Here is a 21,058-nt window from a genome sequence, read left to right on the forward strand (position 1 = left end):
TGGGCTTGTAAGTAAGCGTTTCACTGTAAGGTTGTATTCGGCGCATGTGACTAACAACATTTGATTGGATTTGACTGTTAGTTGCTTGAGTGACACATTTACCGTCCTTGTTTACAATGTCCTTCATAAGTATTATACCGTTCTTTTTACATTTATTCCAAGAAAATCGTTTTTTTCTCTATCAGTACATTGGAATTTAGCCATATTATTTGCTGTAATATAAGATCTGCCTTTTCTGGAGGATGAAATTTGAATTGTAGCCAACTCTGTATGACTTCATTGAAAAGGGATGATACTTTAAACAGGGGTCTATTGTCAATACACTCCAAACTCATGTTCATTATATAAATATACTTGTTTAACTTCATCTGGTTTGCCATTTCAAATAAAGTGAAATATTTATTTTTACATGATTCGAAAAAGGATTCTCCTGGAGTTGGTAGAGCCATGAATAAATATGTAAACTGTGATATCACTAGATAATTAAATAAAGGGTAATCTTCCCCTAAATGGATAGGTGTTTCCCTCCACGGTTTCAAGATTCTATTTTGCTAAGTTTTCTATCCAAGTTAATAGTTGCAAGAACGCTAAACTTTTCTGGGATACGTACACCAAAACACGTCAACTTCACCATCCGCCCCTTTTAAATCGGGAGACCACATGGTAATTTAACATTTGTGCTTTTAGAGACCCAATCCATAATATAGTACACGTATCATAATTGTGTTTCAGCCCCCCTGGCTCCTGCTTCAGTAGAGAGAGATCAGTCCCACTTTTTGTGTGTCCAACAGCTTGCCATTTATATTTGAGTACTTAAAACATAACAGTAATGGATCTTTCAGTAGTTCACAAAAAGGTTTAATGACCATAAGTTTCCTCAGAACGTTTTCTTAACGTTCTGAGAACAGAAGTGAACATTTGCCTGTTCTTGGAAAGTAAGTTGCAGGGAGGTTCTGAGAACGTTTTACTATGGTTCCCTGAATGGTTTACTGGGAGGTTTTATTAACGTTCTAGGTTATTTGAAGGTAATTAAAGAATGATCTGAGGACATGTTTCAATGAGACTTTTAATAACACCTCAAGCTTAGTTTCGGTTAACTGTCTTGAAGTCCAAGCACAGATAGGACGCATGGAAATTCATTTACTTAGGCATTAATCATTCAAACACATTTATTTGTTATTGTGGCATGGCGTCAGTGAAATTCAAACCTATGATCTTCTGTTCTCTATCCATGGATTAGTCCCCTGCGCCAACAGGATGGAGATAGCATGCTATGTTTTTTTTGTTTGTTTAACTCATACAAAGTTGTTCATTTTAGTCTATTCAAACAGTCCCCATGTCAAAGGAAACAATCACTCATTACCCTCTTACACCGGCGGCGCGTGTCCACCATTGTGCGTATTTTATCTGAAATGCACAAGGTCCTCTACTCCGACAATTAATCCACACAAAACGGTCAACCGAATCGTTTCTAGTCATCTCTCCTCCTTCCAGGCTTTTTCTTCTCTGGACTTTATATTGCGGTTGGAAACTTTCATAAATTAGGTGCATTACCGCCACCGACCTCGTTCGTCTTTGTCACCCACGTGGGTTAACCAATGAGGAGATGGCACGTGGGTACCTGCTTCTATAAACCAATGAGGAGATGAGAGAGGTAGGACTTGCAGCGCGATCTGCATCACAAATAGAACAGAGGTCTATTTTAGCCCTTGGCAACGCAGACACTCGTTGGCGCACACAAGCAGTGTGGGTGCAATAATTGAATAATATAGATTTCAAAATGTATTTTGCGACGCTTGCGCACGCGATGCGAGCGGTGTAGTCAGCCTGTTAAGGACCGTACCCTTTTTTTTTACAATTTTTGCTTAAAATTACATATGCAAATCAGATCAGCTGTGGCCAATTAATGGGCCCGGCCAACACACCTGAACACACTTAACAAGATAGAGGTAGTTTTGTTGATGCTGAGAACGTAATGTATATGTTTTACATAACATTCTTAGAATGTTTTGTTGTGGAAATTCATACTGAGAGAGACTTTGTCATTTCTTCAAACAATCATCTTTATTTAATATCGATAAATTATTGCAATAATGAGACTAGTCAACCCAACACTCTTGACTGTTGGGCCGAGCAGCCTAACCTCCCGCACACCTGTCACCATCGTCTCGCGCACCTGCGCTTCATGACACTCACCTGGACTCCATCACCTCCTTGATTATCTCCCTATATCTGTCACTCCCCTTGGTTCTTTCCTCAGGTGTTATTGACTCTGTTTTCATGTTGGTGCGTTGTTTGTGTTTTGTTTTCATTGTTTCTTTCATTTATTAAAACACTCACTCCCTGAACTTGCTTCCCGACTCTCAGCGCACTCGTTACAGAATAACACCTCACCAAAGGGAAGCATCAGAGAGTGTTTCTTTTATTTAATTTTTTTGTGTCAGAGTAATGACGTCGGGTCCGGGATCTGCTACAAACTCTCATGCCTCAACCAGATCGCCAGGCTTCCCTGCCTCAGCCATCTCGTCAGGTTCTCGTGCCTCAACCAGATCGCCAGGCTCCCCTGCCTCAACCAATCTGTCCGGTTCCCACGCTCCAGCTGACTCGACAGATTTCCGTGCCTCAGCTGGCGTTACAGGTTCTAGTGCATCAGCAGGGGTGACCGGTCCGCTCCTGATCCCCGGGTTCGTCCCCTTTGACGGCGTCCTGGAGCCGCACATTGGGGAGGGGGTACTGTCACGTATACTCCCTCTCCGGCCTCTGGGTCATCAGGCTGCTGATTATCCCACACACCTGTCACCATCGTCTCGCGCACCTGCGCCTCATGACACTCACCTGGACTCCATCACCTCCTTGATTATCTCCCTATATCTGTCTCTCCCCTTGGTTCTTTCCTCAGGTGTTATTGACTCTATTTTCATATCGGTGCGTTGTTTGTGTTTTGTGTTCATTGTTTCTTTCATTTATTAAAACACTCACTCCCTGAACTTGCTTCCCTACTCTCAGCGCACTCGTTAAAGTCAATCTTTCCTCAGTTAGCGCTTGGACAAATGTAGCCTTCATTTTTCCGGTTTGGATAATTGTGTTATGCTGTTTGTGCAAAATGTTTCTGAAAAAACAGTGTGGCCAGCTCAAATGCTGATTGTTGCGTCATTCGAAACTGGATGTTCTAAATAAGCGTTCTAATCACACCAGTTTGATCGTACGCTACAGGGACCACTGTAGAATGATCATAACACATGTGAAAAGGTTAAATACACTGCTCAAAAAAATAAAGGGAACACTTAAACAACACAATGTATCTCCAAGTCAATCACACTTCTGTGAAATCAAACTGTCCACTTAGGAAGCAACACTGATTGACAATAAATTCCACATGCTGTTGTGCAAATGGAATAGACAACAGGTGGAAATTATAGGCAATTAGCAAGACACCCCCAATAAAGGAGTGGTTCTGCAGGTGGGGACCACAGACCACTTCTCAGTTCCTATGCTTCCTGGCTGATGTTTTGGTCACTTTTGAATGCTGGCGGTGCTTTCACTCTAGTGGTAGCATAAGACCGAGTCTACAACCCACACAAGTGGCTCAGGTAGTGCAGCTCATCCAGGATGGCACATCAATGCGAGCTGTGGCAAGAAGGTTTGCTGTGTCTGTCAGCGTAGTGTCCAGAGCATGGAGGCGCTACCAGGAGACAGGCCAGTACATCAGGAGACGTGGAGGAGGCCGTAGGAGGGCAACAACCCAGCAGCAGGACCGCTACCTCCGCCTTTGTGCAAGGAGGAGCAGGAGAAGCACTGCCAGAGCCCTGCAAAATGACCTCCAGCAGGCCACAAATGTACATGTCTGCTCAAACGGTCAGAAACAGACTCCATGAGGGTGGTATGAGGGCCCGACGTCCACAGGTGGGGGTTGTGCTTACAGCCCAACACGGTGCAGGACGTTTGGCATTTGCCAGAGAACACCAAGATTGGCAAATTCGCAACTGGCGCCCTGTGCTCTTCACAGATGAAAGTAGGTTCACACTGAGCACATGTGACAGAGTCTGGAGACGCCGTGGAGAACGTTCTGCTGCCTGCAACATCCTCCAGCATGACCGGTTTGGCGGTGGGTCAGTCATGGTGTGGGGTGGCATTTCTTTGGGGGGCCGCCATGTGCTCACCAGAGGTAGCCTGACTGCCATTAGGTACCGAGATGAGATCCTCAGACCCCTTGTGAGACCATATGCTGGTGCGGTTGGCCCTGGGTTCCTCCTAATGCAAGACAATGCTAGACCTCATGTGGCTGGAGTGTGTCAGCAGTTCCTGCAAGAGGAAGGCATTGATGCTATGGACTGGCCCGCCCGTTCCCCAGACCTGAATCCAATTGAGCACATCTGGGACATCATGTCTCACTCCATCCACCAATGCCACGTTGCACCACAGACTGTCCAGGAGTTGGCGGATGCTTTAGTCCAGGTCTGGGAGGAGATCCCTCAGGAGACCATCCCCCACCTCATCAGGAGCATGCCCAGGCGTTGTTGGGAGGTCATACAGGCACGTGGAGGCCACACACACTACTGAGCCTCATTTTGACTTGTTTTATGGACATTACATCAAAGTTGGATCAGCCTGTAGTGTGGTTTTCCACTTTAATTTTGAGTCTGACTCCAAATCCAGACCTCCATGGGTTGATAAATTGGATTTCCATTGATTATTTTTGTGTGATTTTTGTCAGCACATTCAACTATGTAAAGAAAAAAGTATTTAATAAGATTATTTCTTTCATTCAGATCTAGGATGTGTTGTTTAAGTGTTCCCTTTATTTTTTTGAGCAGTATATAATCATGAGGAAATTTGTCGAAAACGTTCTGAAATTCCCACTGAAGAACATTGTTTCTTAACGTTCTCTGAACTTTGAGAACATTCCTAATGTCAAACCAGTTGGAGAACATTAATATAGCATTACCAAAATGTTCTGTTAAAGTAATGAAATACCAAGAAAAGAATGTTCCTGTCAAGTTTTTTAATGTGCTGAGAATGTCCCAAAGCCAAGCAACTATCCTGCACCCATACACCCATAAACGTGTGGGGAAGGTTGTATACAAAATAACCATAGGACAACCATGCTCTCACCAAGCTCAAGGAAACATATGGTTCTCAGAACGTTATATGCTAGCTGGGCCAAGTACACCTCTTGCAAACAGCACGAAATGAAGAAAAAAATAGGAACACATTACTTTTTCGTTACAGAAATGTTTGGTCATCAACTAGGCATACTTTGGAGATCGCCCACTAGATTGCGATCGACTGATTGGTGACCACTGCCCTAGACCTAGCGGATGAGGTTACTCTGGTCATATCTACTGTAGTGCACTATGCAGGGAATAGGGTGCCAATTGAGATGCATCCAATAAATCTGTACCTGCACCGTGCAATTCCCACAACAACAGCATCCCTATTAGACCCCTTTTATTTTCTGCAATTTTCTCTTCTCAATGGTTCCCTGGTCCAAGAACAACAGAAAACAGCCCTGACACCGTCATACCAGTAGGAAAGGCAAGCGCTACTGCTTTGATGACTTTCTCCTTTGTGTTGAATAAATGAGGTGCTACATGAAAACACTAATTTTCACATAGGCTGAAAAGTCAATGGATATGTAGCCTGTGACCTTTAGCTTTGCCACACTGATTTTCAGTGATAAGCAGCATTCATCGACTTGGGATGTGTCCTAAATGGCCCCTGATGAAAAGTAGTGCACTATAAAGGGAATAGGGTGCCATTTGGGATGCAAGCCATCGACTTGCTATTTCACTTTTAATTGAAGGAACATGTTGAAGTGATTAGGCAATGACATCATCGTCTCAGTTTGTAGTTTCACTGACCCATGCGAGCACAGCTAATTCCAAAGAGCTCAAAACAAACTGAGACTGTTGCTAAAATATCACAGCAAATAGCTTAGCGAATGCATATCCAAGAGTTATAAATAGTGGGGATATAACAATGTCCTGGATGCAGAGAGGGAATTCCAATAAATGCCTGGGGTACGGACGGGGTGGGGGATCAATATCACTGATGACCAGCAACAATCACTGGGATATCGTGATCTGGAGCTACCCTATCAATACATCTCTTGACGTTCATAGTCACACTACTCATTATGAAACCATAATACTGAAAAGCAAAATAAAATACATTCAAAATCAAACAAATCATTTCTATAATTTTGTCTAATTTCGTGTGCGAGCCACCCTTAACTTTTTAAGGACTTCGGTGTCTTTAAAAGGAACGCCATGGCTTCGCCTGATACTGCACCTTTTCTTTTTAAGGGAACCGAAGGAAAAACCCAGCTCACTCCAACACCTCCTGTGGATATGACGGAGAGATGTAAAGCTACTCCGAGAGAGAGAGAGAGAGAGAGAAACTCAAAACCACAGAAGTGCTCTTGATTTGAATCAGGAGAGAAGCTCTCATTTCTTAACGGTTGACAGCACTGCTCTAGAAGTGTGCCATGTGGCCATCCCCCGCTCCCCACTCTAATACTCCTCTCCTGGCTAAGTCTCAAATGGCACCCAATTCCCTACATAGTGCACTACTTTTGACCAGGTCCCATAAGTCTATGTTTAAAAAAGTCCACTATATAGGGAATAGAGTGCCATTTGGGGTATCCTTTTCAATGCTCGACATGTGTTGGTGATAGTGGCGGGTCATTTAGAGGGGAGTCGGAGGGGGCTCTCCGGGCCGGCCAACCGGGCTGGCTGGCCATTTAGACTCTCATTAAGCAGGTCTTTGTTCAGAGCTACACAGAGAGGCTTTGAAGCTGACTTCATAGGGCCCACTGCCAGGCCTGATCAATGGCTGACAGCACCCTAACACACACACACACACACACATACACACACACACACACACACACACACAGTACCAGTCAAAAGTTTGGATACACCTACTCATTCAATAGTTTCTTTATTTTTACTATTTTCTACATTGTAGAATAATAGTGAAGACATCAAAATTATGAAATAACATATGTAATCATGTAGTAACAAAGTGTTTAACAAATTAAAATAGATTTTAGATTATTCAAAGTAGCCACCCTTTGCCTTGATGGCAGTTTTGCACACTCTTGGCATTCTCTCAACCAGCTTCATGAGGTAGTCACCTGGAATGCATTTCAATTAACAGGTGTGCCTTGTTAAGCCATTTGTGGAATTTCTTTCCTTCTTAATATGTTTGAGCCAATCAGTTGTGGTATGACAAGGTGGGGGGGGGGAGGGTTACAGAAGATAGCCCTAAAAGACCAAGCCCACATCATGGCAAGAACAGCTTAAAAAAGCAAAGAGAAATTACAGTCCATCATTACTTTAAGACATGAAGGTCATTCAAACTGGAAAATTTCAGTCGCAAAAACCATAAAGAGCAATGATGAAACTGGCTTTCATGAGGACTGCCCAGGAAAGGAAGACCCAGATTTACCTCTGCTGCAGAGGATAAGTTCATTAGAGTTACCAGCCTCAGAAATTGCAGCCCAAATAAATGCTTAAGAGTTCAAGTAACAGACACATCTTAACATCAACTGCTCAGAGAAGACTGCGTGAATCAGGCCTTCATGGTCGAATTGCTGCAAAGAAACCACTACTAAAGGACACCAATAAGAAGAGACTTGGGGGGGGGGGGGGGGGCGCTAGAGAGCGTGCTATGGAGTAGATGAGCTTTGCTAGAGCTCTGCTCAATTTTGAAACAAATTAATATTTATCTTAACCTCCCACAACCTATAACTTCAAACATTGTCTGGCAATATGACAAAGGGAAAAAGCACCAAAAAAGGGGGGCGCTAAACAAGGAACCAATTTCAACATCGCCGACCCACGAGGAGTTAGCTGAAGATGCTAACTCCCAAGAGTTCTCCACAGAACCTACTCAAAGTGACCTACTGCCATAAACTCACTAAGCAAGAAGGTGGACACAAGATTGGCTGATATCTCAAAGAGTATTGGGACTTTGACTGATACTGTGAAGGCAACTAAGGGCAGGGCGCATAAGGTTCAGCAGACGACAGTTGATCACAAGGTCAGGCTACAGGTGTTGGGTTGCGTTAGTTTTGCAATGATTATTTAATTCATCTTTAAGTAAATAGAATGATAGTACAAATGGAAAATATGATGTTCGTATATACAGGCTCACTGCACCACCTCGCAGGGTATACAGAGAACTGATCGACCCATCCTTTGTTCTTCCTTATATACTCTGACAGAGATAGGCCAGCAGTGAGCGGGAACTGTCAGAGGGAGGATGAGCATGGTTTAAACTTACTCATCCTATCGCTGGCGTGCAGGCTGGTTCCAGCCTCGTGACGCACTTCCTGTACACTCTGAGCCCGTTATTGTATTTCAGTATCAAGTGGTTTCTTATGTGACTCTAGTTTGAGAAACAGCCTTCTGCATGCCTCAACAGTTTTACCCCCTATTTAGCCACAGCCCAGCAGTTAATCACATACACAGTCCCTTAGGACATAATCACACAAGCATGTAGCTTAACAAAACAATAGTACATATTGATATGTGCCGATGTATAAAAATAATTATACCTTACACAGGACATAGAGAAACAGTGCACAAAGTTCAAAAATTACAACAAAACCTTGAAAGCCCGATTTGGAAATGCTCGAGTCGCATTCAAGACGCCAGAACATCTGAATATTTGGGATCCAGGAGGACACTGAGAAAGGGAAACCCACTGAATTTGTCTCGGAGCTGATACCGGCATTGCTGGGGAGTGAACACTTCAAAATAGCCATCCTGATCGACCGCGCACGCAGATCACGAAGCGGGCGCACGAAGCGGGCGCGCAACCAAGGCCATTCATTGTACGGTTGCACTATCCCCAGACCAGGGATCTCATCCTCAAGCTGGCTCGTCAAAAGTTCCCCCTTAACTACAACGGAGCCAGGGTGTCTTTCTACCCAGATATTACTTTGGAGGTGAGGAACCAACGGAAAGAGTATGATGAGTTACGCAAGAAATGCAGGGCGGCCAACATCCGATATGGATTCCTCTTCCCAGCCCGGTTTAAGGTGATAGTTGAGGGATCAACACGTACATTAGACAACCCAAAAAGAGGCCGATCTGTTCTTGTCAAGGAAGCTCCCTGGCTGAGGATACAGAATGGCTGTGTCAACCGGCTAAATGGACAAATACAGGCTAGGAATGTGTTTGAATTTCCTGCCTATGTCTTTTTGATTAGAAGATCAGAAATTGGGACTTATGATGGGTGAGATGTTATCGCTTATATAGCATTGTTTAGCCTATCATGTTTTAGCGACACTCACCCCCTAACGTGAGAGTTAAGTGTTATTTAATATTAGTTTATATGCGGAGCATCTATAGATGACGAGTTAGTTCAAGCTGTATGTCTAGACACCCTAAAGTCTGTGTGTAACACGGAACCCAAACCGGCTGCGCGCGTGCACCATTGTGCATAAATGTATTTTGTCCCTCCACACCAAACGCAATCACGACACGCAGGTTAAAATATCTAAATAAACTCTGAATCAATTATATTAATTCATGGCAATTTAGCTAGCTAGCTTGCACTTCCTAGCTAATTTGTCCTTTTTAGCTAGCTTGCTTTTGCTAGCTAATTTGTCCTGGGATATAAACATTGAGTTGTTATTTTACCTGAAATGCACAAGGTCCTCTACTCTGCCAATTAATCCACACATAAAACGGTCAACCGAATCGTTTCTAGTCACCTCTCCTCCTCCTAGGCTTTTTCTTCTCTTGACTTTATACTGCAATTGGCAACTTTCATAAATTAGGTGCATTACTGCCACTGACATCGTTCGTCTTTCAGTTACCCACGTGGGTATAACCAATGAGGAGATGACAAGTGGGTACCTGCGTCTATAAACCAATGAGGAGATGGGAGAGATGGGAAATGTATTTTGTACCCGCACACCAAACGCGATCATGACACGCAGGTTAAAATATCAAAACCAACTCTGAACCAATTATATTAATTTGGGGACAGGTCGAAAAACATTAAACATGTATGGCAATTTAGCTTAATCAGGTAATATTAATTACAGAGAAATTATTTTATAGAATAGCATGTCATATCACTTAATCCGGCATAGCCAAAGACACGACAAAAAACAGGCTATATACAGTAGCGAGGCTATAAAAGTAGCGAGGCCACATACCGACATCGGTTAGTCAGGCTGATTGAGGTAGTATGTACATGTAGATATGGTTAAAGTGACTATGCATATATGATGAACAGAGAGTAACAGTAGCGTAAGAGGGGTTGGTGGGTGGCGGGACATAATGCAGATAGCCCGGTTAGCCAATGTGCAGGAGCACTGGTTGGTCGGCCTAATTGAGGTAGTATGTACATGAATGTATAGATAAAGAGAGTAGCAGCAGCGTAAAAAGAGGGGTTGGGGGGGGGCACACAATGCAAATAGTCCGGGTAGCCATTTGATTACCTGTTCAGGAGTCTTATGGCTTGGGAGTAAAAACTGTTGAGAAGCATTTTTGTCCTAGACTTGGCACTCCGGTACCGCTTGCCATGCGGTAGTAGAGAGAACAGTCTATAACTGGGGTGGCTGGGGTCTTTGACAATTTTTAGGGCCTTCCTCTGACACTGCCTTGTGTAGAGGTCCTGGATCGCAGGCAGCTTAGCCCCAATGATGTACTGGGCCGTACGCACTACCCTTTGTAGTGCCTTGCGGTCAGAGGCCGAGCAATTGCTGTACCAGGCAGTGATGCAACCAGTCAGGATACTCTCGATGTTGCAGCTGTAGAACCTTTTGAGGATCTCAGGACCCATGCCAAATCTTTTTAATTTCCTGAGGGGGAATAGGCTTTGTCATGCCCTCTTCACGACTGTCGTGGTGTGTTTGGACCATTCTAGTTTGTTGTTGATGTGGACACCAAGGAATTTGAAGCTCTCAACCTGCTCCACTACAGCCCCATTGATGAGAATGGGGGCGTGCTCAGTCCTCCTTTTCCTGTAGTCCACAATCATCTCCTTAGTCTTGGTTACGTTGAGGGATAGGTTGTTATTCTGGCACCACCCGGCCAGGTCTCTGACCTGCTTCCTATAGGCTGTCTCGTCGTTGTCGGTGATCAGGCCTACCACTGTTGTGTCATCTGCAAACTTAATGATGGTGTTGGAGTCGTGCCTGGCCATGCAGTCGTGGGTGAACAGGAAGTACAGGAGGGGACTGAACATGCACCCCTGTGCAGCTGCAGGGTTGAGGATCAGCGTGGCAGATGTGTTGCTACCTACCCTCATGGATGATCGCTGCATGTGTGGTTCCCACCTCCAGGCTGTGTAAGGGCTATTTGACCAAGAAGTGATGGAGTGCTGCATGAGATAACCTGGCCTCCACAATCACACAATTGAGATGGTTTGGGATGAGTTGTACCGCAGATTGAAGGAAAAGCAGCCAATAAGGGTTGTCAGAGGTAAAGACTGGCTACTTTGAAGAATCTAAAATCTATTTTGATTTGTTTAACCCCTGTGCGGCCTCCGTCTCGTATGCGGGACGGACATCCAGCGAAAAATCATATCACCATGAGCATAACAAAATGTAATAATTTTATTTTTTTCAATTTTTTTTTTCTAATTATATCGTTTTATAGATACACCTCTCCTGAATCGAACCACGTTGTCCGATTTCAAAAAGGCTTTACAGCAAAAGCAAAACATTAGATTATGTTAGAGGAGTATATCGTAAAAGTAGCCACATAGCCATTTTCCGACCAACCACATGCATCACAAATAACCAAAAAACAGCTAAATGCAGCACTAACCTTTGACAATCTTCATCAGATGACACACCTAGGACATCATGTTACACAATACATGCATTCTTTTGTTCGATAAAGTTCATATTTGTATATAAAAACAGCATTTTACATCGGTGCGTAACGTTGACTAACTATTTTCCCTCAAATGCATCCGATGAAACAGAGCTACAATTTACTAAATTACTATTCGAAAACATTTTTAAAATGTAATATTGTCATTCTAAGATTTATAGATGAATATCTCTTGAAAGCACCTGTAATGCCAGATTTAAAAATACCTTTACTGGGTAATCACACTTTGCGATAAAAGGGGATGCGATACTCAGAACAGTAGGCTAGCAATAGCAATAGGCTAGCCATCTTGGAACAATCGCATATCACATCTAGTCTTGTATACTATTGTCAATAATCCCTTACCTTTGGTTGTCTTCATCAGAAAGCACTTCCAGGAATCCCAGGTCCACAACAAATGTATTTTCGTTCGAAAAAATTACTCCTTTATGTTCCAAGAGCTTGTTCTTGTTAGCGCGTCTGAAGGCTGATCCAAATGCTCCGTCGGCCGCGGGACAGCCATTTCGAGAAAATACATTTTTTTCCCCATTTAGGTTCGTTCAAACATGTCAAACGTTGTATAACATAAATCTTCAGAGTGTTTTTCAACAAGAGAGCCAATAAGATTCAAGGAGGATGATTGCATTGTCTTTCAAAACGTTTCGAAAGGGGAGGGAAGCCAGGGCGTCATAATGGTGATGGCCCTCCTCATGTGACCAATTTCAACAGCGTCTCATTCATTCAGTTTTCACAGTAGGAGACTCAAACCACTTTGTAAAGACTGGGGACATCTAGTGGAAGCAATAGGAAGTGCTCAATGAACCATAGCTCACGGTGTGATTAATAGGCAACGTGATGAAGTTGAGTTTGCAATTCAGAATTCCACTTCCTGTTTCGATCTGTCTCGGGGTTTTGACTGCCATATGAGTTCTGTTATACTCACAGACACCATTCAAACAGTTTTAGAAACTTTAGGGTGTTTTCTATCCACAAGTATTAATTATATGCATATCCTAGCTTCTGAGTTTGAGTAGTAGGCCGTTTAAAATGGGCACAAATTTTTCAAAATGCGCTGTGGCGCCCCCTATCCTAGGCGAACGTCAAGAGGTTAACACTATTTTGGTTACTACATGATTCCATATGTGTTATTTCATAGTTTTGATGTCTTCACTATTATTCTACAATGTAGAAAATAGTAAAAATAAAGAAAAACCCTTGAATGAGTAGACATGTAGACATTTTGACTGGTACTGTATATATTTTTGTATTTAATCAATTTTGAATTCAGGCTGTAACACAACAACAAAATGTGGAATAAGTCAAGGGTTATGAAAACTTTCTGAAGGCACTGTACATGGATAAAGCATGTTCCTCCAGCTAGCCACATAAATTAAGCCATGTTTACATTAGCAGATAGTCCAGGGGCCGTATCCCCCATATGTATCAAGCGTCTCAGAGTAGGTGTGCTGATCTAGGATCAGCTCCCCCCAGTCCATGTAATCTTATTCATTGTGATCTAAAAAGCTAAACTGATCCTCAATCAGACACATATCCTCTGTTCTTACCTGGGCACAGTGGAGAGATATGTCACCAGCCGCCGCAGTTCCTCGTGTTTTATTCTGTCATGGTTGCTTCTGGCAGGGAAGGTCAGTATGGGGCCACCTCTCTTATCGCGACCTCCTGTAGGAACACAGACAGCGGAAATCTCCTGATTTATGAAAGCCCTATGGCAGAGATGGATAGAGATTTAAGTGCACATAGGGTTCCTCCCAAATGGCACCCTATTCTCTATATAGTGCACTACTCTTGACCAGGGGCCCAAAAACATCCCTCCATTTTCTCAGCATTCTCTCAAAGTGCCTGTGTTGATCATTTACAGGATGACATGATATACAACATGACAGTAGAAAGGCTCTGTCTTCATATCTCTTACTTAGTAGGTATTTGTCCAAAATGGCACCTTATTCCATGTACTACATTTGTCCAGAGCCCATGGTCAAAAGTAGTGCACTATAACAGGGAATATTGTGCCATTTGGGACACATCCCATGTGTGGAGAGATGCATGACCAGATTGATGTTGAAGTACAGTGCACGTTTGTTTATCCCCCGGTGCTCATGGGACTTTGTGAGCAGCAGCAGGAAGGCAGACATGGAGGCAGGGAGGCAAAGCAGCAGCAGCGCCCCAGAGGGAGGGCATGGAGGGCCTTATCCAGAAAGGATTTTGGTGGTGACAGATCTTTGTTGACACTTTTTGGAAGCACCAACCCCCACGGATGGTGGTGCTCCCCCGTGCTTCTCCCTCCCCTCGACTCTCTGACATGTCCACCAGTCTGTCATGCTCAAGGTCCCCCCCCCCCCCTCCCCGTGTGTGCGTGTGTGTGTACGCACCACACACTGGGCCTCGTCAGAGAGATAAGGCCAACAATATTACTCTGCTGCTGGGGGAACCTCTGATGTATTTTGGGGAGAAATACATCAGTGAGATGCATGCCAGAGCAGTCCCATCTCCCAGGGGAGAGAGAGAGACGGAGAGCAACAGACAGAGAGAGCGAGAAAGAGGGGGAACGAGCGAGAGAGAGAGGGAGAGATGAGATATCTATTCTCTACAGCTCAAAGACTGCCTTGAGTTAACAGCCTTATGTTTATTAGACTAAATGAGATTTTCTCTATTTTACATGGCGTTTAGCTTATTTTTACAACAGCGCTCCAGTCAGGTCCAGTTCCCCGCCAGCTCTCTTTGGCAGCATTTTACCTGGTCACCCTGTTCATTGAGAGATGAGTAAAAAACTATTAAACAAAGGGTAAAAAACAGTTTTTTTGTCACACGGCTGGCTGCATTGTACTAAGAGGGATTCTGGCCAGCAGCATTGTAAATTAGATTTTATTTATTTTACAATGCCTTCAGCTTGTTTTTACAACAGCGCTCCAGTCAGGTCCAATTCCCTGCCAGCTGTCTTTACCAGCATTTTACCTGGTTACCCTGTTCATTGAGAGATGAGTAAAAAACAGTTTTTAGTCACGGCTGGCTGCATTGTATTACCGCCACATCGGCAGTCATGAGTCATGACCGCAGTAAAATTCCACATGACCGTTGAGTCACGGTTATCTCCTTTTATGCCCTCTGGACATGTGTACACAACTTGCTATGTACCATCAGGTCCTAATGGCCTGGTACTCAGGGCTCCATTGTCCCTCTGACATCAATGCCAATGCAATCACAATTCACATCAAAACAGTATTGTGCTTATGAGCCTATGCAAACTGAATTAAAATTATGATTGTGCCGTTATACAATACATAGCCTACCGCATATTACGCACGGCAGGAAAACATAAAACGGAATAAATGTAAGAAGCCTTTGGTACATAATTGGTCTGTGCACTAATGAAGATGATAGTGTAATAGGAAGTTCCCGCACGTGAAAGTTGTTGTGCCGATGGTTAAAATGTCAACATGCTTGTCACGTACTACTAATCATGCTTGTCATGGGAATTTCCTCAGCACAGGTCTGCCAAGAACACTGACAGCCAGAACAGAAAACATCTTAATGATTTCCCATAGTGGATTAGTCAAGACGAAGCAATCACAGGCTGCAACCCAAACGGCACCCTATTACCTATGTGGTGCACTGCTTTGGAACAGGACCGATAGGACTAGGGAATAGGGTGCCATTTGGGACGCGACACACACTCACCTGACACAAAGGCCACTTTCTCTTTCAGCACAGGCAGGACATCAGAGGCCTTAATCCCATCGTTCCTGAAGGACCCTGGAGAAGAGAGACAGATCAGGACAAGATTCAGATAATCAACTTTCATCTTCTGTAATCTCATTAAGAGATTTACATTCCTGGACAAATGCAACACATAATTACAGTCTGATGATAACACAAAGATTAGCTCGGTGTTCTTCTTAGTTATTCCGCGACCCTGAGAACTTTTTTTGCTCCAACGTTTTTAGAAGTCAATGATGTAATTGGAACAGGAATAAACAACGATAAAACAGAGAATTAGGATTAACAGCATTCTCTGCTGGAGGACTATATTAGGGTGACCAGACGTCCCCGTTTTCCGGGGACAGTCCTCATTTTTGCTGGCCTGTCCCCGGCTGGAGCTGTCCCCGGAAATGTCCCCGTTTTTGACTGTGCGTTAAAAACAGACCGCAAAGTGACATAATATTTAACATGGCAAGAAAGACCGGGCAGCAGAGCCTACCGGTTGATGTCTCAATCGCGTTGTGCTTGTTTTGGCCAACAGGGGGCTGCTCGCTATAGCAGCTTCATTCACTCTTCTTCTACTAACTACTTGCTCGCGCTAGTTAAGAAAAAAATGATATGGAAAACTTGGCCAGAAGCTAACAAGTGTCAAGTGAATCCACAACATCACCACAAACGTGTTTTCAAGCCAGGTAAGTTACAATTGTTTGTGATACTAGCTAGTGATGTTATGTCACAATTTATTATATAGATAGATGATCTGCTTTATAAGGTTTTAAATAGGTTACGCTAGCTAAAGTTAGCTATGTAGACTAAGTTAGCTAGCTAGGTTAGCTAGCTACTGTCATGGTAGCTAGGTAAAAAAAAGTTCACATGTAAACATGCAGTGGACGGGCTATTGATTATATTAAATGAATGCACAATTAATTATGGGAATATTTATTTGTAGATTACAATTTAAATGGTTTGGCATTGTAATAAGTGGTGTGAAAATATACTTTGAAATTTTCATGGATAACATTAGCATAATGTTTTCTGTTAGAGAGTGGAGAGGAAGGAGAGGAGAAAGACTGGATAGGAAGACGAGTGAAGGAGATAAAGGAGGAAAGGTAAAGATTTTATTACAGAGCCTGACAATTTATTATTCCAAACAATGTTTTTGAGATAAAATACAAAAATGAGGCAAGCAATGGGAATCTGTGAACCAAAAGTATTTTATCTAATAGTGTACTATTTATTATTAAAGATGGGAGAGTTAGACTGAAAAATGAAGGGATTAAAAAGAGTGAAGCGAGGAGAGTGAGGTGGAAAGAGAAAGAGAAGGAAGATGAGTGAAGAAAAGAGGAGGAGAAAGATTGGAGGAGTAGAAAAAGTTAAGAGAGTAAGAAGAGTGACACAAGGAGAGTGAAGATGAGCAGACAGAGGAGGTACAATGGCTCTCCCAGAAACGGAAATGCCATTTTAATGACAACATGAGAGAATTTCCATTTATACGCTCAGATCAAGATGATAGAATGGTTCACTACACCCTTTGTAATTCCTCTTTTTCAATTGGCAGCGGGGGAAGAACGGCAGTGGTAGAACATCAACAGACGAAAAAGCATAAAGCCTCTCTGATTGCCCGTGTTTGTATGCCCTCTGTCACCACATTCTTCAGGAAGGTAGAGCCTGACCAAGAAGAATATGATTTAGCTGTGCAGGTGGGTGTCTTTGCATACCACACTATGCAACACAATCATAGTTACAGATCTATGGACTGCCCAGCACAACTGGCACAGAAGCTTTATGAGCCAAAGTTCACATGTGCTAGGACAAAATGTGCGCCATAGTGAGTAACGTGTTAGCACCATGGGTAACTACTTTGGTAACACAGGACCAAGACCAGGTTGAATTTGGGGGACACAAATTCAATCATGGGCATGTAAAGCTGCTGCCAATAGTAGTCAGACATCGTAAGATATATGATGGCAGCACATCTGTGGAAACAAAACTGCTTGATTTTGTTGAATTGAAAGGAGAAACAGCAGAGGAAATTGCAGTTGAGGTCCTGGTGGTCATCAATATTTTACCTGGAAAACAAAGTCGTGGCGTTCTCTGCCGACAACACAAATACCAACTTTGGAGGACTGAATAGGCTGGGGAGGGTCAATGTCCATACAAAAGTTAAAAAAGCTCTGCACCGTGAGGTGATTGGCTTAGGTTGTCCTGCCCGCATCATTCATAACACGGCCAGAACAGCTTTGGAGCTGGAATTGTGATACAGTGAATTATAAGTGAAATAATCTGTCTGTAAACAATTGTTGGAGAAATGACTTATGCCATGCACAAAGTAGATGTCGTAAACTTCCGACTTCAACTGTATATATAAAATACCAGAAAATCATGTTTTTGAAAGCACTGGGCCTTTAAATGTGCTGAGAATGTTCCAAAGCCAAGCAACTATCCTGCACCATTCCCAGAAAGTTGTGGGAAGGTTGTATGCAAAATAACCATAGGACAACCACGCTCTCACCAAGCTCTAAGAAACATATGGTTCTCAGAACATTATGTGCTAGCTGGGATATAACAATAGTTTCTACCACTCTTTCCTCTCACTGACTTTGCACCACATACAGACTTGGTAGTCACACCAGTGCCCAGCCACTTTCCTCAGGCTATCTCTCTTGATCTACTCAACCGCACAAAAACACAGGGGGAGAGGCGAGGCAAGGGCATCGATCATAACACAGCAGCTAGTACAACGAGCGAGCTGGGGGATGAAGAGCGTTCTCCACACAGCGTGATGTGGAAAACACACAGCAGCACTGAATCATCCGTGTGTTCAAGTTCATGTCTACAAACAACAGCGGCTTCTCATCTGATTAATGCTTAAATGGGCATTCTGGGATTTGAAAAACAACAAAGCAGGCACCCCGACACTTTTTTTTGGGTAAACAGTTGGGGAATGGGGCAGCTGGAGAAATGTAACTATTCTCAAATTCATAGACAGAGCTTGAGATGCATTGCCTGGCTACCCATCCACATCGCTCCAGGCCAACTGACATTTGTTCTCCATGATGAGTCTGGATTTGCCTCCCTCCCTGATGATTTCTAGAAGGCAAAACATTCTGACCATTCTGATTGATCCTACAAACCGAAGGGTTGGGCCAGAGCCGGCCTACATGATGACGTTATCAACTTTCATACTCTGATTGGTTACATTTGCTAGACAATCCAATCCCTAATGAATTTGTTTTGTACAGCGCCCTTCATTACGAAGTCAAACAAACAACTTCTTGGGTGGCAGTTTCAGACTGAATGTATGTTGTGATCGATAGAGCAGCGAAATTAAATTCAGTCATGCAAGGACACCATCCGTGATATCAAAATCCCAGATTGCCCTTTTAAAACTGAACAAAATGGACAGGAAAAAGTCTACTACTCAATATTTGAAGAATCATCTGAACAAAATATGCAATGATTTGTCTTGTCCAATATAGGGAACCCAATCAGAGCATAGCATGTGCACGACATCAATGACCAAGAAAACCGCCACGCAACGAGTCATTACATCTAGATATCTAATCATAAAGTGTGCACTGGTTTCCTATTGATTTCTATTAGATAAGCTCACTTGTCCCTATGGCCCCACATTTTTTGAGCAATAAAGCCATTTGATCCCTCCATCCCGCCCTCCTTCTCTCCTTCCATCCCTGCAGGACTCTCAGTTCCTTCAGCTGGACGACCGTCTGTTGTGTTATGAAACCAAAAGTGTGTCCAAAAGTGTCCAAAAAAACAAGTGCACATGTCCACCATCGGCCGCTGTGGCTATGAGACGCCGCGTTCTCAAAGAACATGATTTACCAAACACAGTCTCCAAAGAACATTCCAGAGTATCCAGAGTAGACCAAGTGGAGTGATATCTCAACAGTACAGAGGAGCCAAGAAGAAGATGACAGGAGGACTCTGTAGGCCTCTCAGAGAGAGAAAGAGCTCACCTCCCATGGAGTTGACTTCATGTCTTACTGCCTGTTCCTGACCTGGCCTGTCAGACGGCTGAGGGCCGTAGCACCAGACAGGATGGATTCCCATTTGTTTTAATTTGACAAAGGCTGTTTCTTCTCAGTTTAGTGGAAGACCCTTGTCCTCCCCGAGCGATTAGCCAAGTCCATTGGAGTGGAGCAGTTTGCCAGCAGAGGCAGGCAGACATCCAATCCCACAGAACCCTGTAAAAACGTCTGTCCTGGGATCCAGAGAGTGGAGAGGAGGAGGGAGGAGAGTAGGAGGATGACCCAGCTCTGGATATCAGATTCTCCCTTTTTCCTCACCTTCTAACCCGGGTGACCATAAAACACAAGAGACATTCTTCATCCTGGCCTGTGGTGCGCTACGTAAAAGACAGCGGAAGTGCACTCCACAGGTACCACCTGTCCATGACACACTACATCTTCACCAGAGTATTCCCTATTTAGTGCACTGCTTTGTAGTCTTGGTCAAAAGTAGCGCACTATCTAGGGAAAAGGGTGCCATTTGGGACGAATACCAAATCATAAAAAAAAATACTTCAACCTGATTTTAAAACATGCTACTACTCAATAATGACCGCAGCTAAGTTTGAGATGCCACCACCATCGTTACTTCAGGCCGAAACATGTGCTTGTCGGCACCAGAGTGTCACAAACATCAGCCGGTCTGCTTTTGAAGTTAGGAGCAAATCATTAGGAGAGCAATCTGTTGCCTCACTAATCCTAGTGTTGACAGTTGAGGGGCACAGGGACCAACAGGACAAGTTCATGATAGAGGGAGAATGTGCCCATCCCAGTCTCTGTTGTCTCTCCAATCTGTTTCTGATACATTTCAAGGCATTCTTTATGCTTACAACCTTCCCTTTGAATGATTGCATTTAAACCTAAAACCTTTCCTCCATCCCTACGCATGTTAAATATATTGCTGGGATTAAGTGCCTTCCTCGAAGCCTGACAGACAGCAATGACGACTCCCTCACTTTAATAATATCTAATGTCAACGCACCTCCGTGGGGTGGATAAGTTTGGATACTTTCCAAATTCCCTTAGTGAGTAATTACATTTACCTTAAACACACCAATTACGACTGGAGGAGAGGCAATGACGGTTGAGCTTGGAAAAGCAGCAGACGCCTCCAATCGGTCACACAGACTAAGGATGTGCCGCAAATTGCACCCTATTCCTTACATTGCGCACTACTTTTGACCCCTATGGGCCCTGGTCAAAAGTAGTGCACTATGTAGGGAATATGCTGAAACAGTTAAGGAACTGGGCACTGCAGTTTGTGCATAGATGGTCTGTACTACCTCTGTTTTAGAATTTCAATCATTACCAAACACAACAGACAACAGTGATGTATAGCTGATGTCATAGCAACACACAAGGAAGGTTGTGTATTTATTAGTGCACACCGTAGCAAAATGTTTTGTAATGGAAAACATTTCGCAACAAAAACTAGAGTTTCTTATTGGATAAATTCAGTTAGATCAGCCT

At 43.5% G+C, this 21,058-nt stretch overlaps 1 protein-coding gene across 2 annotated transcripts in view; it reads right to left on the reverse strand.

The window, feature by feature from the left end:
* Positions 1-21,058, reverse strand: part of LOC106581831 (kalirin) — a 292,220-nt gene that overhangs the window by 180,162 nt on the left and 91,000 nt on the right. For both annotated transcript variants that reach the window (XM_014164228.3, XM_014164230.3), the window contains exons 2-3: positions 15,540-15,614; positions 13,409-13,523 (exon numbers count right to left, since the gene is read on the reverse strand). In XM_014164228.3, coding sequence (XP_014019703.1) covers positions 13,409-13,523; positions 15,540-15,614 — 190 coding nt within the window. The remainder of the gene's footprint in view (positions 1-13,408; positions 13,524-15,539; positions 15,615-21,058) is intronic.

The sequence above is a fragment of the Salmo salar genome, chromosome 21, assembly GCF_965601325.2.
Source record: "Salmo salar chromosome 21, fSalSal1, whole genome shotgun sequence".
In the NCBI taxonomy this organism is placed as follows: Eukaryota; Metazoa; Chordata; class Actinopteri; order Salmoniformes; family Salmonidae; genus Salmo; species Salmo salar.